This window comes from Spinacia oleracea, chromosome 3 (assembly GCF_020520425.1).
Source record: "Spinacia oleracea cultivar Varoflay chromosome 3, BTI_SOV_V1, whole genome shotgun sequence".
Classification (NCBI taxonomy): Eukaryota; Viridiplantae; Streptophyta; class Magnoliopsida; order Caryophyllales; family Amaranthaceae; genus Spinacia; species Spinacia oleracea.
The window spans coordinates 7,388,879-7,414,513 of NC_079489.1; the positions used below are offsets into that span (position 1 = coordinate 7,388,879).

General features: G+C 34.4%; 3 protein-coding genes across 3 annotated transcripts; 1 reads left to right on the forward strand and 2 right to left on the reverse strand.

The window, feature by feature from the left end:
- Positions 1–3,499: 3,499 nt before the first annotated feature.
- LOC110797580 (caffeic acid 3-O-methyltransferase) lies at positions 3,500–6,917 on the reverse strand. The gene is made up of 4 exons (XM_022002700.2): positions 6,397–6,917; positions 5,112–5,422; positions 4,434–4,501; positions 3,500–4,012 (listed from the first exon to the last, which is right to left on the reverse strand). The coding sequence occupies exons 1-4, from the start codon at positions 6,834–6,836 to the stop codon at positions 3,704–3,706; spliced, it is 1,128 nt and encodes a 375-aa protein (XP_021858392.1). The 5' UTR covers positions 6,837–6,917; the 3' UTR covers positions 3,500–3,703.
- A 2,134-nt stretch (positions 6,918–9,051) lies between these two features.
- Positions 9,052–13,991, reverse strand: LOC110797596 (caffeic acid 3-O-methyltransferase). Its single transcript, XM_022002712.2, has 4 exons — positions 13,465–13,991; positions 11,095–11,405; positions 10,722–10,786; positions 9,052–9,529 (listed from the first exon to the last, which is right to left on the reverse strand). The coding sequence occupies exons 1-4, from the start codon at positions 13,872–13,874 to the stop codon at positions 9,224–9,226; spliced, it is 1,092 nt and encodes a 363-aa protein (XP_021858404.1). The 5' UTR covers positions 13,875–13,991; the 3' UTR covers positions 9,052–9,223.
- A 7,479-nt stretch (positions 13,992–21,470) lies between these two features.
- LOC110796639 (RPM1 interacting protein 13) lies at positions 21,471–22,494 on the forward strand. Its single transcript, XM_022001720.2, has 3 exons — positions 21,471–21,862; positions 21,960–22,046; positions 22,166–22,494. Exons 1-3 carry the CDS (start codon positions 21,620–21,622, stop codon positions 22,298–22,300), a joined length of 465 nt encoding a protein of 154 aa, XP_021857412.1. The 5' UTR covers positions 21,471–21,619; the 3' UTR covers positions 22,301–22,494.
- Positions 22,495–25,635: the final 3,141 nt, after the last annotated feature.

Consider the following 25,635-nt stretch of genomic DNA (forward strand, 5'->3'; position numbering starts at 1 on the left):
CAACAATGCTTTTCTTCATGGACACCTTGATGAGGAAGTCTATATGAAAATTCCTGAGGGTGTTACTGCCCCACCTGGTTTTGTTTGCAAACTCAACAAGTCTTTATATGGTTTAAAGCAGGCATCAAGGCAGTGGTTTGCTAGATTACACTCTGAACTAAAGTCACAGGGTTATAAGCAGTCTAAAAGTGATTACTCCTTGTTTATCAAACAAGATTCTGGTGATTTGACTGTGGTGGCTGTATATGTTGATGACATCCTCATCACAGGATCCAATGAGGATAAAATTACTGCTCTGAAATCACATTTGCATCTCACATTCAGCATTAAGGATTTGGGAGTTCTTAATTTTTTTCTTGGTATTGAAGTCAGTCATACCAATGAAGGTTATATCCTTACTCAAAAGAAGTATACCAAGGAACTTCTTCAAGATTGTGAGCTGGACATTTCCAAGCCTGTTGTGACTCCATTTCCTCTCAATCTAAAGCTCACCACTGAGGGAACACCTTATCATAATGCAGAACTATATAGATGTTATGTTGGAAAGCTGAATTTTCTCACTCACACAAGACCAGATATCTCCTTTGCTGTTCAATGTTTGAGTCAATTTATGCACTCTCCTACTCTGCAACATATTGAAGCTTTGACTCACACTCTCAGATACATTCATTCCACTTCAGGACAAGGTATTCTACTCAGGGCTACAGAACAGCTCACCTTGCAAGCTTTTTCTGATTCAGATTGGGCGGCTTGTCCAACAACAAGGAGATCTGTTACTGGTTATGTTTTACTACTAGGAAATTCTCCTATTAGTTGGAAATCGAAGAAGCAATCAACCATCTCCAAAAGTTCTTCTGAAGCAGAATATAGAGCAATGTCTCAAGCTGCTGCTGAAGTTACCTGGATTGTTCGACTTCTTGAAGAACTAGGGGTGCACAATTTGAAGCCTGTTGCTCTACATTGTGACAACCAGTCAGCCATTCACATTGCTACAAATCCTATCTTCCATGAGCGCACAAAGCATATTGAAGTGGACTGTCATTTTACTCGAGATAAGGTTCTTGAGGGGCTTTTGCATCTAAGTTATCTTCCTACTCACAATCAGTTAGCTGATATTTTTACTAAAGTTTTACCCAGTGCTCAACACAGAAATCTGTCTACCAAACTTGGAATGGTCAATGACTCTCCCATGCCAAGTTTGAGGGGGGGGTGTTGGTATTCAGCTCAGCTCAGCAACACTGCCAGCAACATGATCACAACAACAGCAACCAAGCAAGGCTGCATCAATCATCTCTTCTAGAACATTCCTAACTGATTTGCCTTAGTTCAAGGGAGTTAGTTATAACTGATTTTTGGTGTAATAATTAGCCTAGCTGATGTGTACCAATGCACGTTTATGATTGGTGCTAACACATCATCAATGTAGCTCATCCTAATGTATTTATACTCTCAGCTTGTACTCCTTAATTCATTCAATCAATAACAGAAAATAGTTCTCTCTATTTTTCTCTTTCTCTAGTCAGTTTCTCTTTGCAGAAATTCATCCCAAATAGGTGAATTCTGACAGAGACTTATGACTTTCTTGCAAGAAGCATGAACCGAAAATGCTTTGCTGATCTATTTAAGATTATCCTAAAAACAGTCTGCTGAAAGTCAAAGCTAATATGAACATATGGTCTAGAAATATACTGATTCCTAAGTAAAGATTGTACAATAATATTCCTCACATAAATGGTACGTCACTTGCTACTTCAGTAATAACAACTGAAATGCAGAAAGCTATCTTGCAAGTAGAATACACAATTGCTAAGACTTAGTAATCTAAATCTGACTTAAACTCTATGACTAATATATTACTATTAGAATTGTAGTCCAATTCTAATTATTATCCGTAACAAAATTACTACAATACCCTCGTAAATATTGTAAAATATTGTGTTATGTAGTATTTACTTATTATTCATGGGCATATGATTTTATCTATACTACTGTACAAACTACTCCGATATTACTCTGTAGGTTTCATTAATTATGTAAACTTCTATTTTGTAATGCAATGTACGTGAGATTGTTTTGGTTGATTTATAGCTTAGTATTCCTTGTTTTTCTATGTTAGTAATTCTTGTACATTACCTATGACTATTGTCTCTAGCTAAGCTAAAAATCACAATTCCCTTGTAGACTGACTCGTTAATCGTTATAGTCGCATAGTCAGGCCGGTAAACAAAACTTGTATCAGATCCTACACTTTACACTTCATATATAGGAGAAGCCTTTAATCTGGTCTTTGGAAAATCTTTTGTTCACAACTAATCTGTTTCGGAGGGTGGAACTGCAAAAGGGTGTAGAATGCTTCACTCTGTTTAGTTTGAACATTATTAATTTCAACTCTGATGCATGATTACCGTCTTTAAGCGCGCTTATATCACGACTCCCTTCACTACAAGAAATTGTACTATTAGCGACGGGAATTCCCGTCGCGAAAGGCCAATAATCGTTGATTAACGACGGGATTTCCTGTCGCGAACCCGTCATAAAAGAGGGCCGTCGTTAATAGAAATCCCGTCGTAAATTCGTCGTAAACCCGTCGTAAAAGACATTTGCGACGGTTATTCCCGTAATTGTTTGGTTGTTAGCCCCGTCGCAAAAGGCTTTTGCGACGGGATTTTTGACCCGTCGTAATTAAGTTGTCGTTAAAGATACAAATTCTTATAGTGCTTATACAGTTATAAGTGTTATTACTCATTATTCAAAGGAAATGGAATAGAAAACTCTGGGGTAGGTTATCATTGTACGTAGAGGGATTTGGGGTAAATGGAATGACAAAAACCACCAAACAAACAACAACAACAAAAGGAATCAACACCCATCATTCCCTTTTCCATTCCCTTATTAGAAGAATCACCCACAGTTAAATTATTGTTGCTTGAGAAAACAAATACTTATCCATCCAAATTATTGCAGTTAAGATGCCAAGTGTATCTGTGTTTTGAAACACAATATTATCCAAAAAGAGGAGAGAAAATATATATCAACTTATAAATTTGAGACTCCTACTATTGCCAATGAGTTTCATCGTGGACAATATTGTATAAAGATTCTAAATGATCCCAACAATAACAAACTTGGGCCAACAATCTAACAAACAATATTATGGATCATTTCGTTTGTTTGAAGTAGTTGGACTCATCTTGTAGGCTGAGTGTATGGACTTAACAATATACCATCCCTTTTTCTTTATCTAAAAAGTAAAAACTAAATGTAGAATATTACTTCCTCTATGGTTTTGACATTATTCACACAAGCTCCTTTGACTTCATTTTGTGATTTATACATAAGAAAAAATATAGTCGTGTGGGGTTTTATTAGATTCGTCTCAATAAATACTCTTTGAATATCAACTTTTTATAATTTTTTCTTATCTATAATGAAAGATATTAATATTTGAAATCGTGTATTGACAAACATGCCTAAATAATTGTGTCATTTAAAAAAGAACAGAGAAATTATTAGACCTTTTATTTTTTGAAAACAAACTTACAAAGTGTCAAAGTTACAAAACAACATTTTAAAGCCTAATCGATGGGAGATTGCGAATAATAAAAGTGTATCGATCATTGCACATTTGCACCAAGGAAAATGATGCACTTCGGTCGCTAACAACTTTTAGCGATACAAGTGAAAGTGCTAGCTTTGCCACTACCTAATTAATCTTGAGTAACTCTATGATCTTAACATTATAGGCAGAGCAAACAACTTCGAAGCCATGAAATCCAGCAGCAAGTGCTAAATCCTTAAACTCGTTTTCAGTCCTTTCTTTACCACCAGGTAAAACCATCATCATCACGTCGAACTGGACGACTGAATTAGCAGCTATGTCGTTGGTGGTTACATCTGGATCAGGAAGGAGATATTCACAAATTACGACTTTGCCACGGTCCTCTGGTAGAGCAGCGTAACAGTTCTTTAGGATCTTCGTGCATGCCTCATCACCAAAACAATGCAATATCCACTGAAAAATTATGTTATGTTAAACTTCATAAGTTCATACTACCTCCGTTTCAAAAAGATCTTTACAGTTACTATTTGCACGAACTCCAATGCAATATTTAACTACTAATATATCCAATTTTGTATGTGAAAAAATTATAAAAATTTGATATTATGAAAATACATCCCGAGACCAATCTAACAAGATCTTACATGTAACGTTTTGATGTATATAATGGCGAGAATTTACGGTCAAAGTTTTTATACTTTGGACACATGTTCCAAAGCGTAAAGAACTTTCTGAAACGGAGGTAGTACGTAATATAAATTGATGTGCTTGTACGGAGTATATTACAATCTTGAACGTTAATTATAGAACATGAATGTACAAGTAGTAGCTAGAAGCCTAGAATAGTAATTTGGTGCTCGATCGTGAGACGTACCTTGAGGAATATGGCATCACCTCCTTTGGGAATATTGACAAACATATCTCCTCCAACATGTTCCACACCTGTTTGAAATAATTCATCATAATTAATGAAAAACCTATATGAATAATATCCCTAATACGGCTCAACTATAATAACCTCAAATAGCTTGTAGCTAGCCATTGTGTAACTATCCTAATAAAAATAGATCGACCTGTCAAACAGATTGGTCGGTTTGGGTTATAAAAAATTACTTTCAAGTTCGGGTTAATTTGGTACGTCACTTTCGGGAACATGATTACAAATGCTTGTTCAAGACCCAAAATTTCCGGGTTCAGGTCGACTCAACTGGCGTGGTCGGGAAAGATTTTGAAACAAGTATTATATTTTTTATTAATTTGGTTAATAAATATAAATAATAAGCGCCTAAATTAACAAACTTTCATATACAAGTTTATATTTAGTCAAATTCAACCACAAAATGATGTATTACATAATTTAAAATCAAAATCATATTACACTCAACAATATTAACCACAACATGTTTATTGTGTTTAAAGTTCCTCATAATCTCATTTTATTACTACAAATACAACGATTGGTCACGAAATCTTGTTCAAAACCCAGTATTTTTGGGTGTGGTCAATTTTTGACAGGTAATAATATAAATTTAAACGTAAATGAAAAATTTACCTGGATAAGTTAACGCGTCAGCAACAACATGAGGCTGATCGAAGTTAATACCTTTGATAGTTGGGTATTGAGAAAGGATCATGTTGAGTATAGCTCCGTTACCTCCACCGACATCGACTAACGACGAGAGACCCTCGAATCCCTTGTAAGTCCTTAAAATTTTGCGCATAATAAGGGTTGAATGATCGGACATGGCCTTGTGGAACCCCTTTCGATACTCAGTATTTTTGCCAATGTACTCGTAAAAAGTCATTCCATGCGCCTTTTTGAATGGTTCTTCACCTTCAAGAATTGCATCTTTTATGCATAAGCTGCAAAAAAGTCAATGAAAACACATGATCGATAGACTAGTGAAAAGGGTGCACATAATTTAATGGTCGATTCGATTAATTGAGAAACTTTAAGGTCTTTGAATTGAGATGATACTAAAATTGATATGATGTTCATTCCCGTCAACCCCTTAATCTTTACCAAAGGTGTTTGCCAAACAACTTCAACAGTTTAACTGTTTAAGAGGGTGTTCGGTTATGATTGGAGAAAAAAATAGTCTTTTCAGGTGAATTAGAGGCTTAGCCATTTCAAAAAACTAAAGAAAATGTTTGGTTATAAGAGGTTTTGATGAGAGTTAATTTTGAGATGAAAAAGCTAGAGGTTTAAAGAAGTGAGGGTAAAATGACAACTTTATCTTATTATTGAATAAAATTACCACTCTTGCCTACCAACATCGATTATTTTATATCGATATCCTTAATAGTCATTCACATAGTAAACAACTACGATATAATAAATAACAACTAAATTACCAAACACTTTACACATGCCGCTAATTAATAACGCCGCCTGAGTTAACTAGTCTTAAAATTTAGCGGCTTGTCATTTGAGATATCTGAAATGGCTTGTCAAACAAAGAATAATACTCCCTCCGTTTCTTTTTGATCTTCCTGTTTGGAGTTTTGGGTGGAAATTAAGAAACTGGAATCTTTTAATGATTAGGTGTAAGAGTAATGATTGGGTGTAAGAGAAAATAATAAATAAATGAAGAAAGTAATAAAGAAATGAAGGAGAGAGAAGATATTTTTATGAAAGTAATAAAAAATCATAAAAGTGAGGTTTGGTGGGTGAATAGGGAAATGTAAATGAATTAAATAAGGGATGGTGGGGAAATTTATGGTAAAAAGTCATGTCCCAAAATAGAAACAGGAAGATCAAATAGAAACGACATTTATAGAAACAGGAAGATCAAAAAGAAATGGAGGGAGTACATAGTAGGAAAATAGTGACTTACCAACTTTGTTTCAAAGCATTATACATCAAAGTGTTTGAGAAAGAACCCAAAGAAACACCATCCTCATTAGCAGTCAAGAATTTACAAACCGGGGCTAGACCATAACGCCTCTCAACCTTCCCACCAGGGAGGGTGGTAGGAGTGACAGTTAGGATGGAGTGACTAACTAAAAAGTCAAGCAAGCGGCCGAGGTTAACCGTTGCAACCACCAGGTTCTCGGTAGGTAACTTGGCCACGATCTCGGCCGCCGATAGTTGTGCTAAAGGACCACATTTCTTGATGGTCTCGAACACGTCGAGGTCTTTCACAGCTTTAAGAACCTCAAACTTGATATTGTCACTAAGTAGAGACAGAGCAAAGAAAGATGCTTCTTCTTCCTCTTCTTCTCCTAGATCCCAATATGAGCTCATTTCTCCTACACCATTTGTGACTGATCCCATTTTTTTATTTTTTGAGATTGTTATTGTATATTTGTATGAGTTTTAATGGCTATTTATATTCCAAGTATTACTAATTTTGACGGAAATTGATTTGATATAAAACCCCGGGTAACGTTTCCTTTGAAAAGAAGTAACAATTTACATACTACGTAAAACGATTTCTTTGGCGCTTCCTTATTTGACTTTTTCATTATGGAATTTTCGAATGTGTTTTAGTCATAATTATGTAGGGCTTGAATTGAATTTGCATTCATTGTGCACTAGCTTAGGAATTACGGAGTTCGAGTAACAACTTTGGTCTAAATTCGAGAACTTGGACTTTTCAAGGACACATTTTTCCTACAAGGTGTACTATTTGATTGACCTTATGTTCTGGGTCTTGGTGATTATTTTTATTTGAGCTGGAAAATTCTGACACGATACAAACTGCATAGGAAAAATGAGAGTTATTGATGAAATAATGTTGAGGTTTTTCAACCTGCTTATATTCGACACGAACACGACTCAACATGACACGTTAATCGGTTTATGTTGTCTAAATTACATACTTAATTCCTCTATATCTAGATAAATGTACGTATTATTGCAATTCTGACATTTATGAAATGGTTCATGGTACAATAGTTCATAACTTCATACTACTAGTGTCAAACCTTGTGAAATGGTTCATACTACTCTGTACTAGGAGGAAGTAAAAACACATATCTGATATGTGTGTCCAAATACATATCAGAACATAAGACAAAATAGGAAAAAGGACAAAAAAAAAATTAAATGGTACTTTTCTAAACACAAATGGTACTTTTTTTTACAGAATGGTATTAGAATGGTACTTTTTTTACATGAATGGTACTTCCTTTTTTGTCTTTTAGCTATTTGTCTTTTAGTTGATATGTGTTTGTTGTTGCATGCCCGATATCCGCCTCGACGCACTCCTGTACTAGTGTCAAACCTTAAGCGTTTGACATTTTCATGTGGGCCCTCACCTTTTGTACTCTTGCAAAGGCTTAGCTTTGCACTCCTCCTCCTTGATTCCTTTCTTCAGTATTCTACTTCGGCAACTGTTTTCAGTTTTCTTTTCCTCTTTTCCCTTTTTCCTTTTTTGGTAGGTAGAAATATATATATATATATATATATATATATATATATATATATATATATATATATATATATATATATATATATATATAAATGTTTCAAGATGAAATGAAGAAGTTTGTTAGTTAGATTAATGGGTTTACGTACTCTTGAATTTGCAATTGCATTGGGCTGTGTGTCGTCTAAAACGGATACAACTCAACTACTCAAGTAATAATTGAATCGAAACTCAATTACCAAAAGAAATGTTGAAGAACCAGGATTACATTGAGAGTTGGCATACAGAAGTCCGTGTGTTTAAGTCATTGGAGCATGAAAACATTGTGCGACATTACCATTATTCTTGGATTAAACATGATTACCGAGCGTTTTACTACTGGGAATTTGGTTGAGTTCTTCGAGAAACATGTTATTAAAGATATTACACCAGTCAAGGATAGTAGACAGATTCTGATAGGGTTGAATTATCTTCACAGTTAAGAGCGCAGAGAAGTTGGACACAGGTTAATTTGCTAATGACAAAATGTTAGGAATAGTACGAGATAACAATCTAGACAAAGCACACACAATATTAATAACGTGGTAATGACAAAAGGCAAGTGTATCCTTAAATAAATACAGAGGGAGTATTATTCATGGGTAATATATTATTGAAAGGAAAATATTGGGTTGTGTTGTTTTATTCATGGGTATATGCCTTTATCTATATTACAAATTAGATTTCACTTCGTAGGTTTCAATAGTAATATAGACTTCTATCTTATATAATATAACTCCACCACATACCTACGATATTCTATCGTCTAGGATAAATACGTTATGACATTTATCGAGTTAGAATTACTTATTAGAATTCCCCAGAACTACTTATTATCAGAGGATAGAATTCACACCAATGTCAGTCAGTTACAAAGTCTGAAGTAACTAATTGTTTAGTTTGAACATTATTAATTTCTATTTCAGTAGTCTTATACTCTGATGCATGATTATCGTCTCTAAGCGCGCTTATATCACAACTCCCGCATGATTATCGTCTCTAAGCGCGCTTATATCACAACTCCCTTATGTACGCGTTGTTCTTGTGTTGGTACCCTTTAGAATGAGACAGTAGAAAGAATAAGTAAAAGATTAAGCATCCTTTATTAAGATAGAGAATCACCTTTCAAAAGCTGGACATATGATCATAACTCAAGTCACAATCAAAAGTATACAACATATCATAACACCATACCCAAAATCATATCCATAAAATACATACAATAAGCTGAGATAATGATCCAATTGATTAATTAACTTGACTTTTTCAAAAACTCCATGACCTTAGTATCATAAGCTGAGCATGCCACTCTAAACCCTTCAAATCCAGATCCTTTAGCCAAGGCCTCAAACTCTTGTTCTGTCCTTTCTTTACCACCCGGGTTGTGAGCTAACATGATCGCATCCACGTGGAAGACGGTCCTTGCTGCGTGGCTAGTTTCCGGTGCCACTGGGAGGATGTACTCGCAGACAATCACTTTTCCATGGTCTGGTAAGGAAGCAAAGCAATTCTTCAAGAACTTTAGGCAATGCTCGTCACTCCAGTCGTGGCAAATCCACTGCATAACAAAGAATTTCACATGTCATTAATGTTGATTCCTGGTTTTGATGATGACAAGCTTACCTTCTACTAATAGTTCGTTTTGGAGAATGTCAGGAACAGGTTAATAACTAAGAAGAACAAATGCAAAACCGAAGCAAGCTAGGGAGCTATGAAGTAATCAAGTTCAAAGTACGTGGCAAGATTAAATCAAGGATCAAAACAAGCAAATTCTATAAGTGTCGAAAGGTATAAGACCAGCGTAATTTAGTACAAGCTTAGTATGGGAACAGAGTATTTTGAAGAGTCCTAGTTATATCGTGAAACGAAATAAATCAGTTTTGATTTTACAAAAAAGATAAACGTCAAAGTTTTTAAACTGATTTTACAAAACTGTTTGAAGTTATACTCTTGAATTTGAGTTAACATATAACTCTCAAAATACGAAAAGATTGATTTTACCTAAACGCGTTTGAAGTAGGATTTGCGAAAATCTATCTATTAAAAAGAGTCCTAAACTGTGTTGGATTTGAATCTAGGGTAAACACTTAGATTCTTATAAATACAACCTATGTTCTTTGCGAAACTTTTTATCAGACTTATTTACATCAACCGGAAGCTTTCAGGTATCACCCTTAAAGTCTTAATCTTTAAAGAAGTCTGTTCCTGTTCCCATATAGAGCAGTATTTGTTACTTGGTCTTATATCGCCTGTTAGTAGTTAATTAATTCTTATACGTTTGATTAAAGTGTTGAGTTATTGTATGATAAGCCTGAGTCAGGCTTACTTGAGCAAGAGAGAAGATCTCACGAGAGATCAGTGAGTAGGAACAGTTGAGGGACTGTTTCCATAAGGGAAGGAACAAAGAGGGTTGTTCCTAGTCATCTGCAATCAGAGGCGATTGGCAGATTGTGGCCCGAGTAGATTAGGTTTGTAAAGAAACTGAGTTGTTTTGCCTAATTAGTAAAAGTGTTTAAGTCCCCAAAGGGGCCGTGGTTTTTTCCTCTCTATTGGGCCTAGAGAGTTTTCCACGCTAAATCTTGCTTGCATATTTTACTATTTCTGTTCCTAGTAGTTTAATTTTTATAAATACGTAAAATATCAATTCACCCCCTCTTGAGGAACTCTGTAAAACTAACAATTAGCTTGTTCATGACTTTCATAGTTAAAAATGAGCATATAATGTAATGTTAATATAAATGGAAATTCACCTTCATGAAGATTGCATCTCCTTTTGGTACACTTGCAAACATATCTCCTCCGACGTGCTCCACTCCTAAAGACAGCGCAAATATAAGTTGGTATTGTACCATATTGTATCATTTCTTCATATCGTTCCATAATGATGTTTCAATTTCTACTTTTCACGTTTGTCAATGCACATTTTGTATCATTTATATCTCTAACTATACAGTAGCAAAAATTATAATATTTTGATATTATTAAAGCACTCGTTGAGATGAATATGTTTTTTCCTTATGTAATAGAAATAATTTAGAAGATTCTCTTTAATTGTTGAAAATCTAAATTGGAACATCATTATGGAAAGGAGAAAGTACTTTAAAAGAATGTCTAGTAGTGTACCATTGTATGCGGGTGCATCTTCGATAACATGAGGCAGATCGAAGTTGATACCCTTAATAGTAGTGTGTTTTGAGAGGATCATGTTAAGTGTTGCACCAGTGCCACCTCCAACATCGACCAAGGTTGAGAGACCCTCGAATCCCTTATACGTATCGAGGATTCTTTTCATGGTAATGGTAGAGTGGTTCGACATTCCATTGTTGAAGACCTTGTTGAATCTAGGGTCAGTTCCATGGTAGTCAAATGCAGTCATTCCATAGGCTTTGTTGAATGGAATGCCACCATCAAGAACTGCATCCTTTAGGTGGTACCTAAAAACAAAGGGGGAAAAAAGTGTTAAGTTTACTAAATTGCAGTATTGCACAAATGAATAACCCATTTAGATAATGGGCCTGATGATGTCAATTTTGGATTAAGTGGGCCATTTAGAATAAATGGAACCTTAATAAACAAAGTGAATCCGACCCATGAATGAACTTGACTACATGTGTGATGTGTGACGAAAGCATGATCTTATTCCAAATATTGATTAAGGTTGGTATTGCATGGCCCATCCACCTAACTTACTCCCTTATTTAATTATTTTTAGAGAAACTAACTAGAAGTATTAGGACCCCTAAAAGAAACTAGAAGTATTAGGATTAATGCTTTATAACTCCCAATTCTCAAACACACTCAATAAAACCTTATGTTAGGGGGTAAAACTCCTAGTAAAATATAAACCTGATCAAATGGTAAGTCGGGCCATCATAAATTGTTTTATTCCACTACATCGGTCCATGACTCCACGCATATTCAAAATTTGTTGTTTTGGGACAAAAATAACAGGCATTTCAGTTTATTTTTCAGATCAGTTAAAATCATAAATGAAATTTCAATATTGACTTGCCAAAACATGTACAATTTTTTTGTTTAAAAAAAATCTAGGCCTAAAAATTATGCCCAAATCCGGACATTTTTTCGAACCGAGTCGAGTTGCATATGATCATCAAAAAGTTCTAAAAAAAATTCTTGATGTTACAAGGCTACTAGGTGCAATACTCTAGATAGATTATATTTTGATTCAATCCCAAAGCTTTACCAATACTTTAGTTGGTCTTTACTTAGTATTACATACTCCAAATATAGAGCTATCTTTGGTGTTGTGTGTGAACAAGCAATATACCAACAATTTTTGTGGTGTCCAATACAATGGACATTGTCCATCCACCTAATCCTCGGTCCCATTTTAATCCTCAAAGGATCTTGCATTTTACTTTTGGAATTTTGACACATTTTTCAATAACTTAAAAGTGTTTTGCACTTTCAAGTTCGCTTCATATTTTTCCATTAGTTGACTAGTATGACAAACTTTGTCATAATTATCAAAGTCAAACACTTTACTTTGTTAATCAACCCTTTTCTCAATTCCATTAGATTATACCACCTCAGAAAATTATAACATATTTGGATTGAACTGAAAATGATAGAATTACTTTTCAGAGTATGAACTATCTTTATAATTAGGATTATTGCGATCTATGCTTCGGAAATAGTAAGAATCCATAGTGATATAAAAATGTATTTGAGAAAACTAACACGTTAAGTCGTTAACACATCTTTATATTTTGATATTTTACTTATGGTTTTTTAATGGTCACATGTTGCCAAATGACCCAAAAATACGAAATGCATGTCTTGCAGGCCTTCTGGGCTACTGACAGTCTGGCACCATGCATGCAAATCTATATGCTGCCTTTTTTTGTTGGAAGAATACATGTCTCACAAGAATTACAATCTCACTTGGCCATCTCACAACATCTGACGCTTGTCAATACTCCGTAATTAATTTTGGTGCCATTGAGTCAAAGGACAATATAAATTAAAAATAGATGATGAAATTTTAAACATGTGACCTATTATATACAGATTTCCAATCTTAACCATTAAATTAAGACATTATTGGTTTGTGTTTGTGAATGTGTACTATATACTTGACCCTAGTTGTGGCCTTGTGATATGTCAACATTGTGTAAAATTAACTTCACCTTTGTGACATGTCACAACTCACAAGTGCTCTTGGGAGAATTTTGATCATAATCATTCCTTTTAAAGAAATGTAACAATTTGTTTCATGCACCCAAAAAAAAAAAAAAAAGTAAACACGATTATACACGACTAACAGGAATGAGTTTTAAAGAAAATGTTTAGGATGCTTTCTATTCTGCTCAAGGAATGTATTAGAATTTGTTTTAGTTTCAAACTTATTTGAATATCCCTTATTTTTCTCGAATTTATGGTATCCAAACTATCTGAACTTAACCAAACCTATCTTCAGATAAGTTTTTTGAACGATTAAAAACATGCTTATAAAGAGTAAAAGGAAATTACCAGCTCTCCATGAGAATCTTATCCTGGTTCATAAGCGACAGAGCACCCAAGGTGACACCATCTTCATTCTTAGTCAAGAACTGGCAAACCGGGGCAAGCCCATAAAGCCTCTCAACCCGCCCATCGGCTCGGGTTTGAAGGGAGTAAGAAAGGATAGAGTAGCTAGCCAAAAGCCGGAGCATCCTATCCAACATGTTGGCAGCATCCGGGTTCTTGGAGGGCAACTGGGCCACAATCTCAGCCGGGGATAAGTGAGCACCAGGCCCGGCCCGTTTGATGATCTCAAGCACATCAAGCTCAATCACTGCCTTAAGGACCATGGGCGGGACCGACCCGCTCGTGACCGTCATCGCGAACGAGCACGCCTCGTCTTCCCCCATTTGGGTCTTCTCCGCCGAGGTTGATCCCATACTGTGATTATATTATACTTGAGTGTAAAGAAAAACAGGGGAATACAGAGAAAAACAGGGGAAAACAGAGGAAGGGAGATGATATGGTAGTGAAGGTTGGAAGTGGTAAAAGGGATGTATATATTGGCTTTCTATTCTTACCAACCAACAACCACTGCCACTAGTGGTTAAGCTTAAAGCATAATTGGTCATTTTTCATTGTGGGGGCCACTCTTGCTTTGAGTAATTTATCCTTTTTGCCTAACATAAGTTTTGTGAGTCATTTTCCTAAGTTTTGATTGAGAAAATGATGATGAATACATCTCCCCACTTAAGTTACATGGAGGAATCAATTCATTTATGTTACAATTGGGTAAGGAATTCAATTTATTTGTTACAAAGTACTTATCAAATTTTAAGGGCTTTTTTTTACAAAACAATTATTATAGTCTTTTAGGTTGAAAAGTGTTTATTAGGTTGTCCTTTTATTTTTATTATTTTATTTTTTATATATAGTTTAGAGATTGATTTGTAGCATCTTCTAATCTAAATTTTGGAGTCCCTTTTCATTTGGAGACATTTTCCAGGTGAGAATTTTCTTACCGTTCGATCCCTTCGGCTCTTCCCCCCAAAATATATAATACGTAAACCCCATAATCGGGTCGACTTAAGAAAGGTTCTGGACTAATAAAGCCCTTCATATCTTTATACTACTAAAAGAATCAATAATTTATGTTACCTCTATACTTTGAAAGAATGTTCCTTGTGATATTGAGATTTGAAAAGAATGTGCCTAAGATAGGGTAAAACCGTAAAATGATTGGTAGCTCGTTCGATAGAGTAAAAATGTACAAACCTTGAGTTTTAGTCATGCACTCATGCATGAAAAGTATTGAAATTAACATATACGTGCACCGTGCACGCTATGGATTGGCAAGGTTGTGAGGTGAAGGGGTGAACAAAGTAACGGTTTGCATGCGCCTTTTACATTTGTATGTAAAGCACTGCTTTACCCCTTTTTCTTCTCTTTTATCCTTAATCAAACGATATTACTATTAGAGCCGCATATAAGGAGCTAAATTCGAAAGTATTAAGATAAGTAAGACACTAATTATGTTGATTGAAATGTAGTCGCTTAATATACAGTCTTTTATGACTAAAAATTACATATAAAATATAACATTAGTTCAGTGTCGGGGCTACGATTACGTCATGATTATGAGGACATATGCAATTTCTAAAAAAATGAGACTCATTCAATTAAAAAAAAAGGACTTGTTAAGAATCGAACTCTTGGGATATTACCGTGTTACACAACACCTCCACTACTACTTAAACTTAAATTTTGTTAATATTTAGAAAATTAAGCATATTATATCTGAAATTTAGACTCTGTTCTTTTGCTCACTCCACACGCCCCCAAAACCTCCCCCGCCATTGTTCATAAATCAACTTATAATTTTGATTGAACTTTCAATATTATTGGAAAATTGGAACGGTGTCAAATATATTAGTTTTATTAGGATATTAGATGAAGAGTTTTGATTTATTGTTTTAAATGGCCATGCATTGAAACATGCAGACCTTAGGTAAAAATGTAAAATCTAGTCGGAGTAGACAGACATTACACTTGAAGTTGTGACTAAAAATAACTTATCCTTATTAATAATGTTGAGAACATATTCAACATGTGAGTTTTAGGACTAGTTATTCCACATTGAAGAAATAAAGGAAAATTAACGGATATTTCATGAAATACCCCCGAGGTTTAAGTTAATTCACCAGGTACCCTCGTTGTTTCAGTAATCTACCAGGTACCCCTCAGGTTTCATTTTCTCGCATGATTTAACCTTGCCGTTAAGTGGCCGTTAGAAACTTTTTTTCACCAGGTACCCTCGTAATTTATTTCACCAGGTACCCCTGAGGTTTTTTAGATTTTCACCAGGTGCCCTTGTGCTTTATGGTAATTTCACCAGATACCCCTGCTCACCAACGGCTAGTTTCACCAGGTTTTGTTCTGTAACAATTGCTGGGGGAGGGGAATATGAAGTGAAAGAGGGGGCTGTCAAATACCCTATTAAGTTTGATGCAAGGACTTGTGGTTGTGGAGTATGGCAAATATCTGGCATACCTTGCAGACATGGCCTTAGGGTTATTTACCACCAAAGACTTGAGGCTACTGATTTTGTGTCTCACTACTTCAAAGGGCAAGCATACAAGTTAACTTACTCAGAGCACATACACCCCATGCCTGACCCAACCCAATGGCTTTCTTTTGACCTTCCTATTATCCTCCCACCACCCATGAAGAGGGCATCAGGTAGACCCCCTAACCTGAGAAAAAGAGGTAAACATGATCCAAAAAGGGGAAAGAGAAATAGCACTGTGAGGTGTGGTAAGTGCAAGGAGGTGGGACACAATGCAAGGACATGCAGAGGTGGGGCCACTGCAAAGCAAAAGAAGGCTGCTGCTGCTGCTGCTGCTGCTGGTGGTGGTGCTTTTGGTTCTGCTGGTGCAGCTGGTGCAGCTGGTTCTGGTGTAGCTGGTTCACAGCAAGGGGGAGATCAAGGTGCTTCCAGTTCACAGCAACAACGTAATGCATCAAGTAAGGGAAAAAGGAAGCGTACTTGATTTTGTGATTTATGCATAACTTTTTGCTAAACTTATCATGTATATCTTTTGCCAATGGGAGCAAGTTTTTGTAGAGCTACACTTAAAGTTTTTGCGTGTCGGGGGCACACTTTTGTAAAGCTACTTAATTCGGAAATGAAATATCATATTATTGATGAAATGTCATCATTCACTTTCTCATTACAAATACTAGAATAAAAAACATTACAATGCCAATTTTGATAGTTCCATGCATTAATTTCTTTTGCTGCTTGAGTTTCTTCTTCATTTGGTGAATTTCTTCATCCAAACTTCTGTTTTCTTCAATTTCTCCTTCCTTTGTGCTACCTCTGTTGTTTCTGATTGGCAGTGGTTGCTCAATGCTTCCCTTGCACCACTTGAAGTTGTCACATAAGTCACACTTGTAATATAGTCTTTGAGGATTTTTCATTGTTTCAGAACTTCTTATTGCAAATTTTTTCCCACATATGTTGCATGTTTTGTTTGGAACTAAAACGTATGAGGATTCATACGTTGTAGAAGAAGATTGGGATTGAGAATATGAGCTCATTTGAAGGTGAGTTGGGAATTAGGAAAAATATGAGTTGGTTAAGGGGAAGAACAGAAATTTGTAGTGAAGAGTTGCAGCGGCTCCCCCTTTAAATAGAGAAGGATTACCAACGGCTAGTTTTTTTTTAAAAAAACTAGCCGTTGGTGAGCAGGGGTATCTGGTGAAATTACCATAAAGCACAAGGGCACCTGGTGAAAATCTAAAAAACCTCAGGGGTACCTGGTGAAATAAATTACGAGGGTACCTGGTGAAAAAAAGTTTCTAACGGCCACTTAACGGCAGGGTTAAGTCATGCGAGAAAATGAAACCTGAGGGGTACCTGGTAGATTACTGAAACAACGAGGGTACCTGGTGAATTAACTTAAACCTCGGGGGTATTTCATGAAATATCCGGAAAATTAATCAACATTTAAGATTATTGGGCTACTCCAATGATTACAAATTGTTTTTAGACTTGTACGTGATCAGACTCTCCACGTACATCAACTTGTATGTGATTAGACTTTTCTCCGACGTAAACTAAGAGTAGAATTTATCGGTCCCCATCAGTATTGGAATGCTTGAAGCTAATTGAGTAACATCGAGTAATATTGTGACTCGTCAACTCCCTCACCAACCCCTCCACCAACTCCTGTGGCCTGTGGGACTTACTAAAGGTATGTAAAAGGAACTTTTGATACTCTAGTCTAGATGTTCATATTCATCTTAATTCGTCTCATTTTGGAGTTTTTCTTCTTTAATTTGACAACTTCAAGTGTGAAACTATTTCTTGAACGAACATGTGTTTCAAAGACTAATGCCAATCTTTGGTAAAGAATTGGACGGAGTTCTTTTACGCACAGCTACCCTTCATTATCTTCCGGTTCGTCCCATATCACCATAAAATACCGAGTTACTTTTGGCACCCGAGCTTATATTAATTACTAATTTAGGGTCATGTAACGCACGGCTACTACTAAAACAATTTATTTATTTTAATAGTAACTAAAAGACTTGTGATATTAGGAAAACATGAGAGTAAAAATGATATATGAAAAAATGTAAATTCAAAGTTGTGTAAAAAAAATATTCAAATGAACTAAATTTGCATATTACTCCCTCCATTTCTTTTTGTTGTATCCGTTTCCATTTTAAGCGTTTCATATTGTTGTATCCATTTAGAATCTATTCTATTTTTGGACATACATTTATCCTAAAATACCCTTACATTTCTATCTAATTACCAAAATACCTAAAGATTCTACCCATATTCCCACCTAATTTTCCCCACCCATAATATTTAATTCTTTTCCCTTCCCCATATACCCACTCTCTCACCTCCTTTATCACCCATTATTATCACTCCTCTCTCTTACCTTATTTCTTTATTATTTTCTCACTCCTTTATTTATTATAATCTCTTACACCCAATCATTTATCTTACACCCAATCATTACACTTATACCCATACAAACCAATATTCCAATTTTCTTAAAAACCACACCAGATTCCAAATGGATACATCAAAAAGAAATGGAGGGAGTACTATGCAAAGTTAAAAATTATAGTTGTTTACTTGTTTGTAGAACGATCTAACAACGTTAACCAAACCCGAATGACTCAAGACTAATTTTCGAAAAGACCCAAGCATAACCGAGTTAGTCAAATACAACATATTTTGAATTGAGTAAAATCTTGATAAATAAACTTATATGTTAATCTATTTACCATGTATTGTTATTTCAATTAACATTCTTACTTACCAGTTACCATGTATTATATTATTAATAGTAGACTAACATTAGAAGTTCATTTATCAATATTTTTTATATTTCTTATCAGATTAAAAAGTTATAATAATACATAAATAAAATTATATCATAAAGGAAAAAATAATATTGATTTAGCTTTCCTCCAATAATATATTATGCAGTACACATCTATGGTAATTAAAATATATTTTTATCTTAGTTTCCTAAAAAAACGTAATGTAATTTATTTATTTTAAAGTGAAAAAATAAAAAATAAAAACATTTTGGCGGGAAAAAATCGCACCAGGAAATGACACGTGTCATTCCTGGTGTCTCTTTTAGTATATAGTAATAGATAATAGATAATTAAAATATATTTTTATCTTAGTTTCCTAAAAAAACGTAATGTAATTTATTTATTATAAAGTGAAAAAATAAAAAAAAATAAACATTTTGGCGGAAAATAATCGCCCCAGGAAATGACACGTGTCATTCCCCTTTCAATTATTGTTGTGGGGGATCGAACACGGGTCCTCCCTACCAAGTTCAGCCCAATCACCACTGAACCAACAGAAATTGGTACCCGAGCTTATATTAATATGGCTAAATGACTAACGTTTAGTTAGCTAACTTGTTGGGGAAAGAGGTTGGTCATTATCTATTACTGTAGCTAGCTAAAGGTTAGCCATTACAATATTCTCGTTAAGTGTATGCATAAGTCTTAATAAATCGCTTATATATATATATATTATATATATATATATATATATATATATATATATATATATATATATATATATATATATATATATATATATATATATGATTTCATGGTTCCATTTTACTTCAGAATTCCACCAGAAGCTCAAAAGTAATGGGCAGGAGTCAGTAAGGTTATTTTTTTTGGTTGTTGGTTTATTCCTTTGATTTAGTTTAACTTAAATTTGCACTTGACTCTTGATTAACCGATGGGGAATTTTCATAACTTAATAATTGGACATTTTGAAACGACTTTATGCCTACCATTTCCATTAAATGATCAAGCTTTACCCTAAATTAGGTGTCCTTGTATCAATCATGTTGGGTACATTGTAGAACTTTGGAACCTATCATTATAATTATAGCACATAAAATTAGACATTTGACATATCATCCAGAAATGATGACAAAAGGTCATAAGTTTTAATCTTTATCAGTTCGCCAAGAATTAAACTAACAACGTTTTAGATGTATTGAGTTAATCTGTTTTAATTTGACTAGTTTCTAAGCCGTTCATTATGGTTTACCAGTCTTTTAAAGTGTTAATTTTGTTTAGGGCTTGTTACTTTAGTGAGAATATATATTTATATATTCCCTACGTCTTTTTTTGTTCCTTAAGTTTGGTATGTTGCACGTGTTTTAACGACTAATTGATGTGGATTGAGAGTCCTCTATCTTTTTTATTTAAACAAGGCAAATTACGTTTATAAATAATGTTTTCACTTTTATCAAAATTATGACATGGGGAAAATGAGAAAGATTTAATGTCCCAATGAAAAACTATGAGAGATCGATTAAATGACCCCAATGAATTTAATTGGTTAAAATAATTATTGGACACATCTTTTTATAGAATTATTAACCATTTATGTGATAATATAAAAGAAAATGTAAAGAACATTTTGGAATACCCAAAAAGTAAAACGTAAAGAACAAAAAGAGACGGAGGGAGTAGATGTGAAATTTGAAAGTTGAATTTTTTTATAAATTAAATGGTGGATTAATATCGAGTGTTAAAGAGAGAGATGTGGCGGAATAGGTTATATGCATTAAATGGTGAATTGATGTGGAATAAGGAAAATGAGGTGAAAAAGGTGTTGAAGCAGTAAAATACTTTGTATAACAAACAACAAAGTAAAAGTTGAAAAAAAAAACAAATTAATAGATGGAAGATGGGTATGATACATGTGATATCATAATCTATGGTATTCTTTTTTAAATACTAGGTATAGGTTACCTTGTCATGTGTTTCTCCTATTGTTAAGATTTCATCAATTGGATTAATTAGTTAAAGATACAAGGGAGGATAAGGCGTGTTAAAATTTTATGAAACATGGAATATAATTTGCTTATTATCTAAAAATTAGACACTCGGACAAGTAAAATGGCAAAACAATCAACTATTTCAGGCTAAATTAATCAATTGGAATGACCATTATATACTCATCTCATTATTGTTCTTTACCGTCATGTAACAATTTTATCTCAACTGGGAGGGATGCTGCCCATTGAGGTAACCATGCAAACTCCCGCGGGAGATTAGTCCACTCGCCGAAGACGGTGGGAACTCCTCATAGTAGAACCAAAAAAAAAAAAAAACAGTTTCATCTAATTTTCTGTTTTCGGGTAATAAAAAATTAATTTTAATTTATTTTAGGTGGTAACATAACAGTTTCATTTTTTAGGTGGTAAAAAATAATTTTTGATTTATACAGGTGGCAAAAAATAATTTATCTCATTTTAAATTAGTGAAAAAATCTCATTCAGGATCACTTTGCAATTTGGCCCATTGTACTCAGCCCATTATAATAAAAGGCCTAAAATGAAATGATCCATCAATCACGCTTTCAATTATTCATAATCCACCATTCTCAGGAGTCACGCCCAACTGTCCAAGCCCATCTATTTTCCTTTTTGTTTTTGAAAATTCAAGAATTATTGTACTCTCCATTTCTCCAACGGTCAAATTTTATTTCTCCAATTCCCAAAACCAACACATTCTCTGCACCAACGCATCACTTTACTCTCTCCGCTCCTTCTAATCTTAAGACTCAATAATCAACAACCAGAAGAAAAAAAAACTCAGAAAATTCAAAATGGGTATTACAAAGCTGAAATTAGTCGAATTATCACCATCTTCAGATGCTGATTCCCCAATCAGAGCAGTATTTTGCCTGAAAAACAAGTTAATCGATATGAAGAAGATTGAAGAACTTGAAGATTGCTTCATTTTGGATTTTGATCCTTCTCAGCCCGCCGATTTTTCCAACATCTCTCTCTCCAAAGATTCAGATCTTTGCGACGATAAAGACGTCTCTATTCTTGCTGAAAACGGCCAGGTATTTCCCAATTCCCAAACCCCATTTTTTCTAACTCTAAATTTATCCTAGAAATTTCGAAAATGGGTTTTGATTTTTTTTTCCAATTTAATTGCAGGTTGCTTGTAGAGATTACCCACACTCAAGACATCTCTGTGTGAAATTCCCGTTTGAGAAAACTCCTCACGAATCACATTGTGATATGGTAAATAATTTATTTAAAATTATTTTGGGGCTTTTTTTTCAATTTTAATTTATTGATTTTTGGGGTGTTTTTACTTTAAATTTGTTGATTTGTTGATGTACTTTTCTCGAAATTTGCAGTGCTTTTGCTATGTGTGTGATATGGCAGCGCCTTGCAAAGAATGGACAAAAGGGTTGAAGCATTGTGATGCTACTGAAGACGGTGATCAAATTTGGAGGTTGCTAAGGGCTAAAAAAGTCAAGGCCCAACCTTAATTTAATTGAAAATGCTAAATCTTTTGGTTAAATTTTGTAAGATTGAGGGATTTAAAGTCAAATTCATGCTCAGAGTTGGCTATTATGGTAGAAGAAGTTAGGAGTTAGGGATGCATTTTGTCCAACGGATATGAAACTAGTACTCGAAACTTAATTGTAATGCTAATATGCTATGGTAAGATGAACTTCGTATATATATGTATAGTAAGTTATGGTAAATGTCACTAAGTATGATATTTTGGTTAAATTTTCCGGTTAGATTTATGATTTATGGTGAAATTAGCAGATAGAGGTTGAAACCATAATCATTAGCTAAGGTTGCGTTCTATTCACCTAATTTCCACTTATTTTTTCTGAAATAAGTGGAAATAAGGTGAACAGAACAAGACCTAAAACCACAATCAGTAACTAACTTAGAGGGCGGTACACAAAACCTATAATCAAATTCCATCCGCATCAAGTAAGTTCATTATCGTTGCCGCTTCACGCACCAAAATATATGAATCATTTTCTCATACAAAATTACATCAGAACTTATTGGAGAGAGAAATTTTTTATTACATATTTTCATTTGCACGGTTGATAATATGATGCATAATCATGTATATACGGAGTATAAGGTAATGAATTAACACACTATTAAATTGTAGCACGAATAAAATAAAATTATTTTCATAATGTTAGCGAGGTTTCTTGTAGAGCTTTATTAGGGTGACTAATGACAGTTCTTACCTTTTTTTTTTTTTTTTATTTTATATGGGTTACTAGTTTTCTATGCACGCGTTGCATGCTTGTAATTTAAAAATACATGCACAATAATAATGATTAGGTTAATTATTTTTTGCCCTTTTATTCATACTTTTTTTTTCTTAGTTTAATATTTGGTGATTTTAGTAAATACTCAGTTTCTTTTAAATGGAATCCCTTTTATATTGTACTCCCTCCATTTCTTTTTGATCTTCCTGTTTCTATAAATGTCGTTTTTATTTGATCTTCCTGTTTCTATTTTGGGACATGATTTTTTACCATAAATTTCCCCACCATCCCTTATTTAATTCATTCACATGTCCCTATTCACCCACCCAACCCCACTTTTATGATTTTTTATTACTTTCATAAAAATATCTTCTCTCTCCTTCATTTCTTTATTACTTTCTTTATTTATTTATTATTTTCTCTTACACCCAATCATTAAAAGATTCCAATTTCTTAATTTCCACCCAAAACTCCAAACAGGAAGATCAAAAAGAAACGGAGGGAGTAATATAAAGGATAATTTTACCACACCAATTCCGTAGCCACTAGAAACTTTTAATCTTTAAAATAAACGGATAAGATTTATCTTTAAAATTGAAGGGTTGAGATTTACTAAAATAATGTTGGCTACCATTTTATTGTAGCCATTGAAAAACTTTCATAATATAAAATATCTTTTCACTGAAATAATATAAAATAAATAAAATAATGATGTTTTTTTTTTAAAATTTCAGTAAGAAGTAAAATAGACAATTATTATTTACGACGCCTCAAAGGTTTCATACTAGAGTTTTTTTTATTTTTTTGGAACTTACTAGAGATCATTGTTCTTATCAGTGTAATTACAAAATTCAATTAATTTGTGACACCACCCCAAAAAAAAAAAAAGAAAAAAGAAAAGTGTGTGACGGACTTACGGGTATGGAACGTGATTTTTTTGATACTTCTATTTACAAGAAGAAAAGTAGTTGCCAAAAAAAGATAAAGGAAATTGTTTGACGACAATTTGCCACTATTGGCTTCCTATGTGACAATTTGCCACCAAAACCCACTCTTCCCAAACTTCACCTAATTCATCTCACCTCCATTTTCATCAATGGCGGACGAGATCGATGAGAAGACGAAGAGATACACAGGAACAATAAAGCATATCGACAAACAAGGCATAGGCTACATAGCTCCAGATATGGAGATCATCGTGTCCCCTTCTTCTCTCTCCTCAAATTCCATCCGAGAGGGCGACCGTGTCAAATTCGGCATCAAATTCAGCGAATCAAACCCTCAATTTCAAGCAATTGATGTCGTCCCAATCAAAATTCAATGTTTCAAATGCCGAAAATACGGTCATTCTACCAAAGAATGTCGTAAAGGGTTTCCAATTTCTAGGGTTAGGTGTTTTAAATGTGGGTTAATTGGGCACTTTGCTAAGAATTGCAGTAGAAAGAATTCTTCTCCTCGGTTGAACGTCGATGGCAGACGTGGGGATAAAAGCTTAGATGTGGGGTCGACTTCGAGTTCAGTAGTTTGTGTGAAGGATAGAGCGGATGTGAAGAAGGTTGAGCAGGTTGAGGATTGCTTTATTTTGGAGTTTGATCCTAATAAAGAAGAACGCGGGGGCGGCAACAATGAAAGGAAGGAGGAGGATGATTGTGAGGTACTGAGGTCTATTGTATGTGTGAAGAATGTTGAAGATGTGAAGAAGGTTGAGGAAGTTGAGGATTGTTTTATTTTGGAGTTTGATCCTGATGAATCTCTTAAGTTTTCGAACTTGTCTATATGTGATAGCTCGGATGAGGTGTCGGTTTTGTCGGAGAAAGGGCAGGTATATTTGTGTTTTCAATTGTGATAATTGTGATATTGATGATTATAATGTATGTTTTGTAGCTAAATTGGAATTTCTGGGTTTAGAAGATGATCATGTTTATGTTTATGTTTATGTTGTTTATAGATAAATGATTATGAATTTGTGATTATGTTGATTGTTGAATTGTATTAGTGTATACATAGCTAGTAAAATGTGTGTGTTTGGTCTTTGAAGATTCGGAATGATGATGAATTTGGAATAACTCTGTTCCATGGACTTGGTTACTCGTGTTAAGACTTAAGAGTACTAGATGTTTAGGTGTCCGAGTGTCCGACCTCATTCAATTTATGAATTACTCCATAGTTTTTAATGTCAAAGTATTGATTATAAAAGTGTACATTGAGTTGAAGAGCTGGAGTAAAATATTAACATAGGATGATGAATGATGACTGTCTTGATTTCTAGCAAAATGAGTATGTTTGATTTTTAAGACTACCATGAGTCCATGATGGTATTGATGATGGTGGTGAATATCTTTTGATGGATAGGTGGCTTGTAGGGACTACCCACATCCAAGGTATCTATGTGCCACACACCCTTTTCAGACAACTCCTCACGAGGCTCATTGCAAAATGGTACTTTCCTGATCTCGTGCATTGTCTTTGGTGTTCGACTGTTACTCTGTTAGTTGTTGGACGATTAGTTTTAGGATTTATCTTGAGTAATGAGTGCATAACTTTGATCTGTGGTTTGGTTCAATTGCAGTGCTATTGCT

Bases quoted from the DNA above. Each gene is read 5' to 3' on its own strand.
- LOC110796639 (XM_022001720.2), top strand. From the start codon at position 21,620: ATGGGTATTACAAAGCTGAAATTAGTCGAATTATCACCATCTTCAGAT. The intron at 21,863-21,959 runs GTATTTCCCAAT...ATTTAATTGCAG, and splicing joins TTCTTGCTGAAAACGGCCAG to GTTGCTTGTAGAGATTACCC. The intron at 22,047-22,165 runs GTAAATAATTTA...CGAAATTTGCAG, and splicing joins ACGAATCACATTGTGATATG to TGCTTTTGCTATGTGTGTGA.
- LOC110797596 (XM_022002712.2), bottom strand. From the start codon at position 13,874: ATGGGATCAACCTCGGCGGAGAAGACCCAAATGGGGGAAGACGAGGCG. The intron at 11,406-13,464 runs GTAATTTCCTTT...CTTTGTTTTTAG, and splicing joins AAGATTCTCATGGAGAGCTG to GTACCACCTAAAGGATGCAG. The intron at 9,530-10,721 runs GTGAATTTCCAT...TTTGTTATGCAG, and splicing joins GAGATGCAATCTTCATGAAG to TGGATTTGCCACGACTGGAG.
- LOC110797580 (XM_022002700.2), bottom strand. From the start codon at position 6,836: ATGGGATCAGTCACAAATGGTGTAGGAGAAATGAGCTCATATTGGGAT. The intron at 5,423-6,396 runs GTAAGTCACTAT...ACTTTTTTGCAG, and splicing joins AATGCTTTGAAACAAAGTTG to CTTATGCATAAAAGATGCAA. The intron at 4,013-4,433 runs GTACGTCTCACG...ATAATTTTTCAG, and splicing joins GTGATGCCATATTCCTCAAG to TGGATATTGCATTGTTTTGG.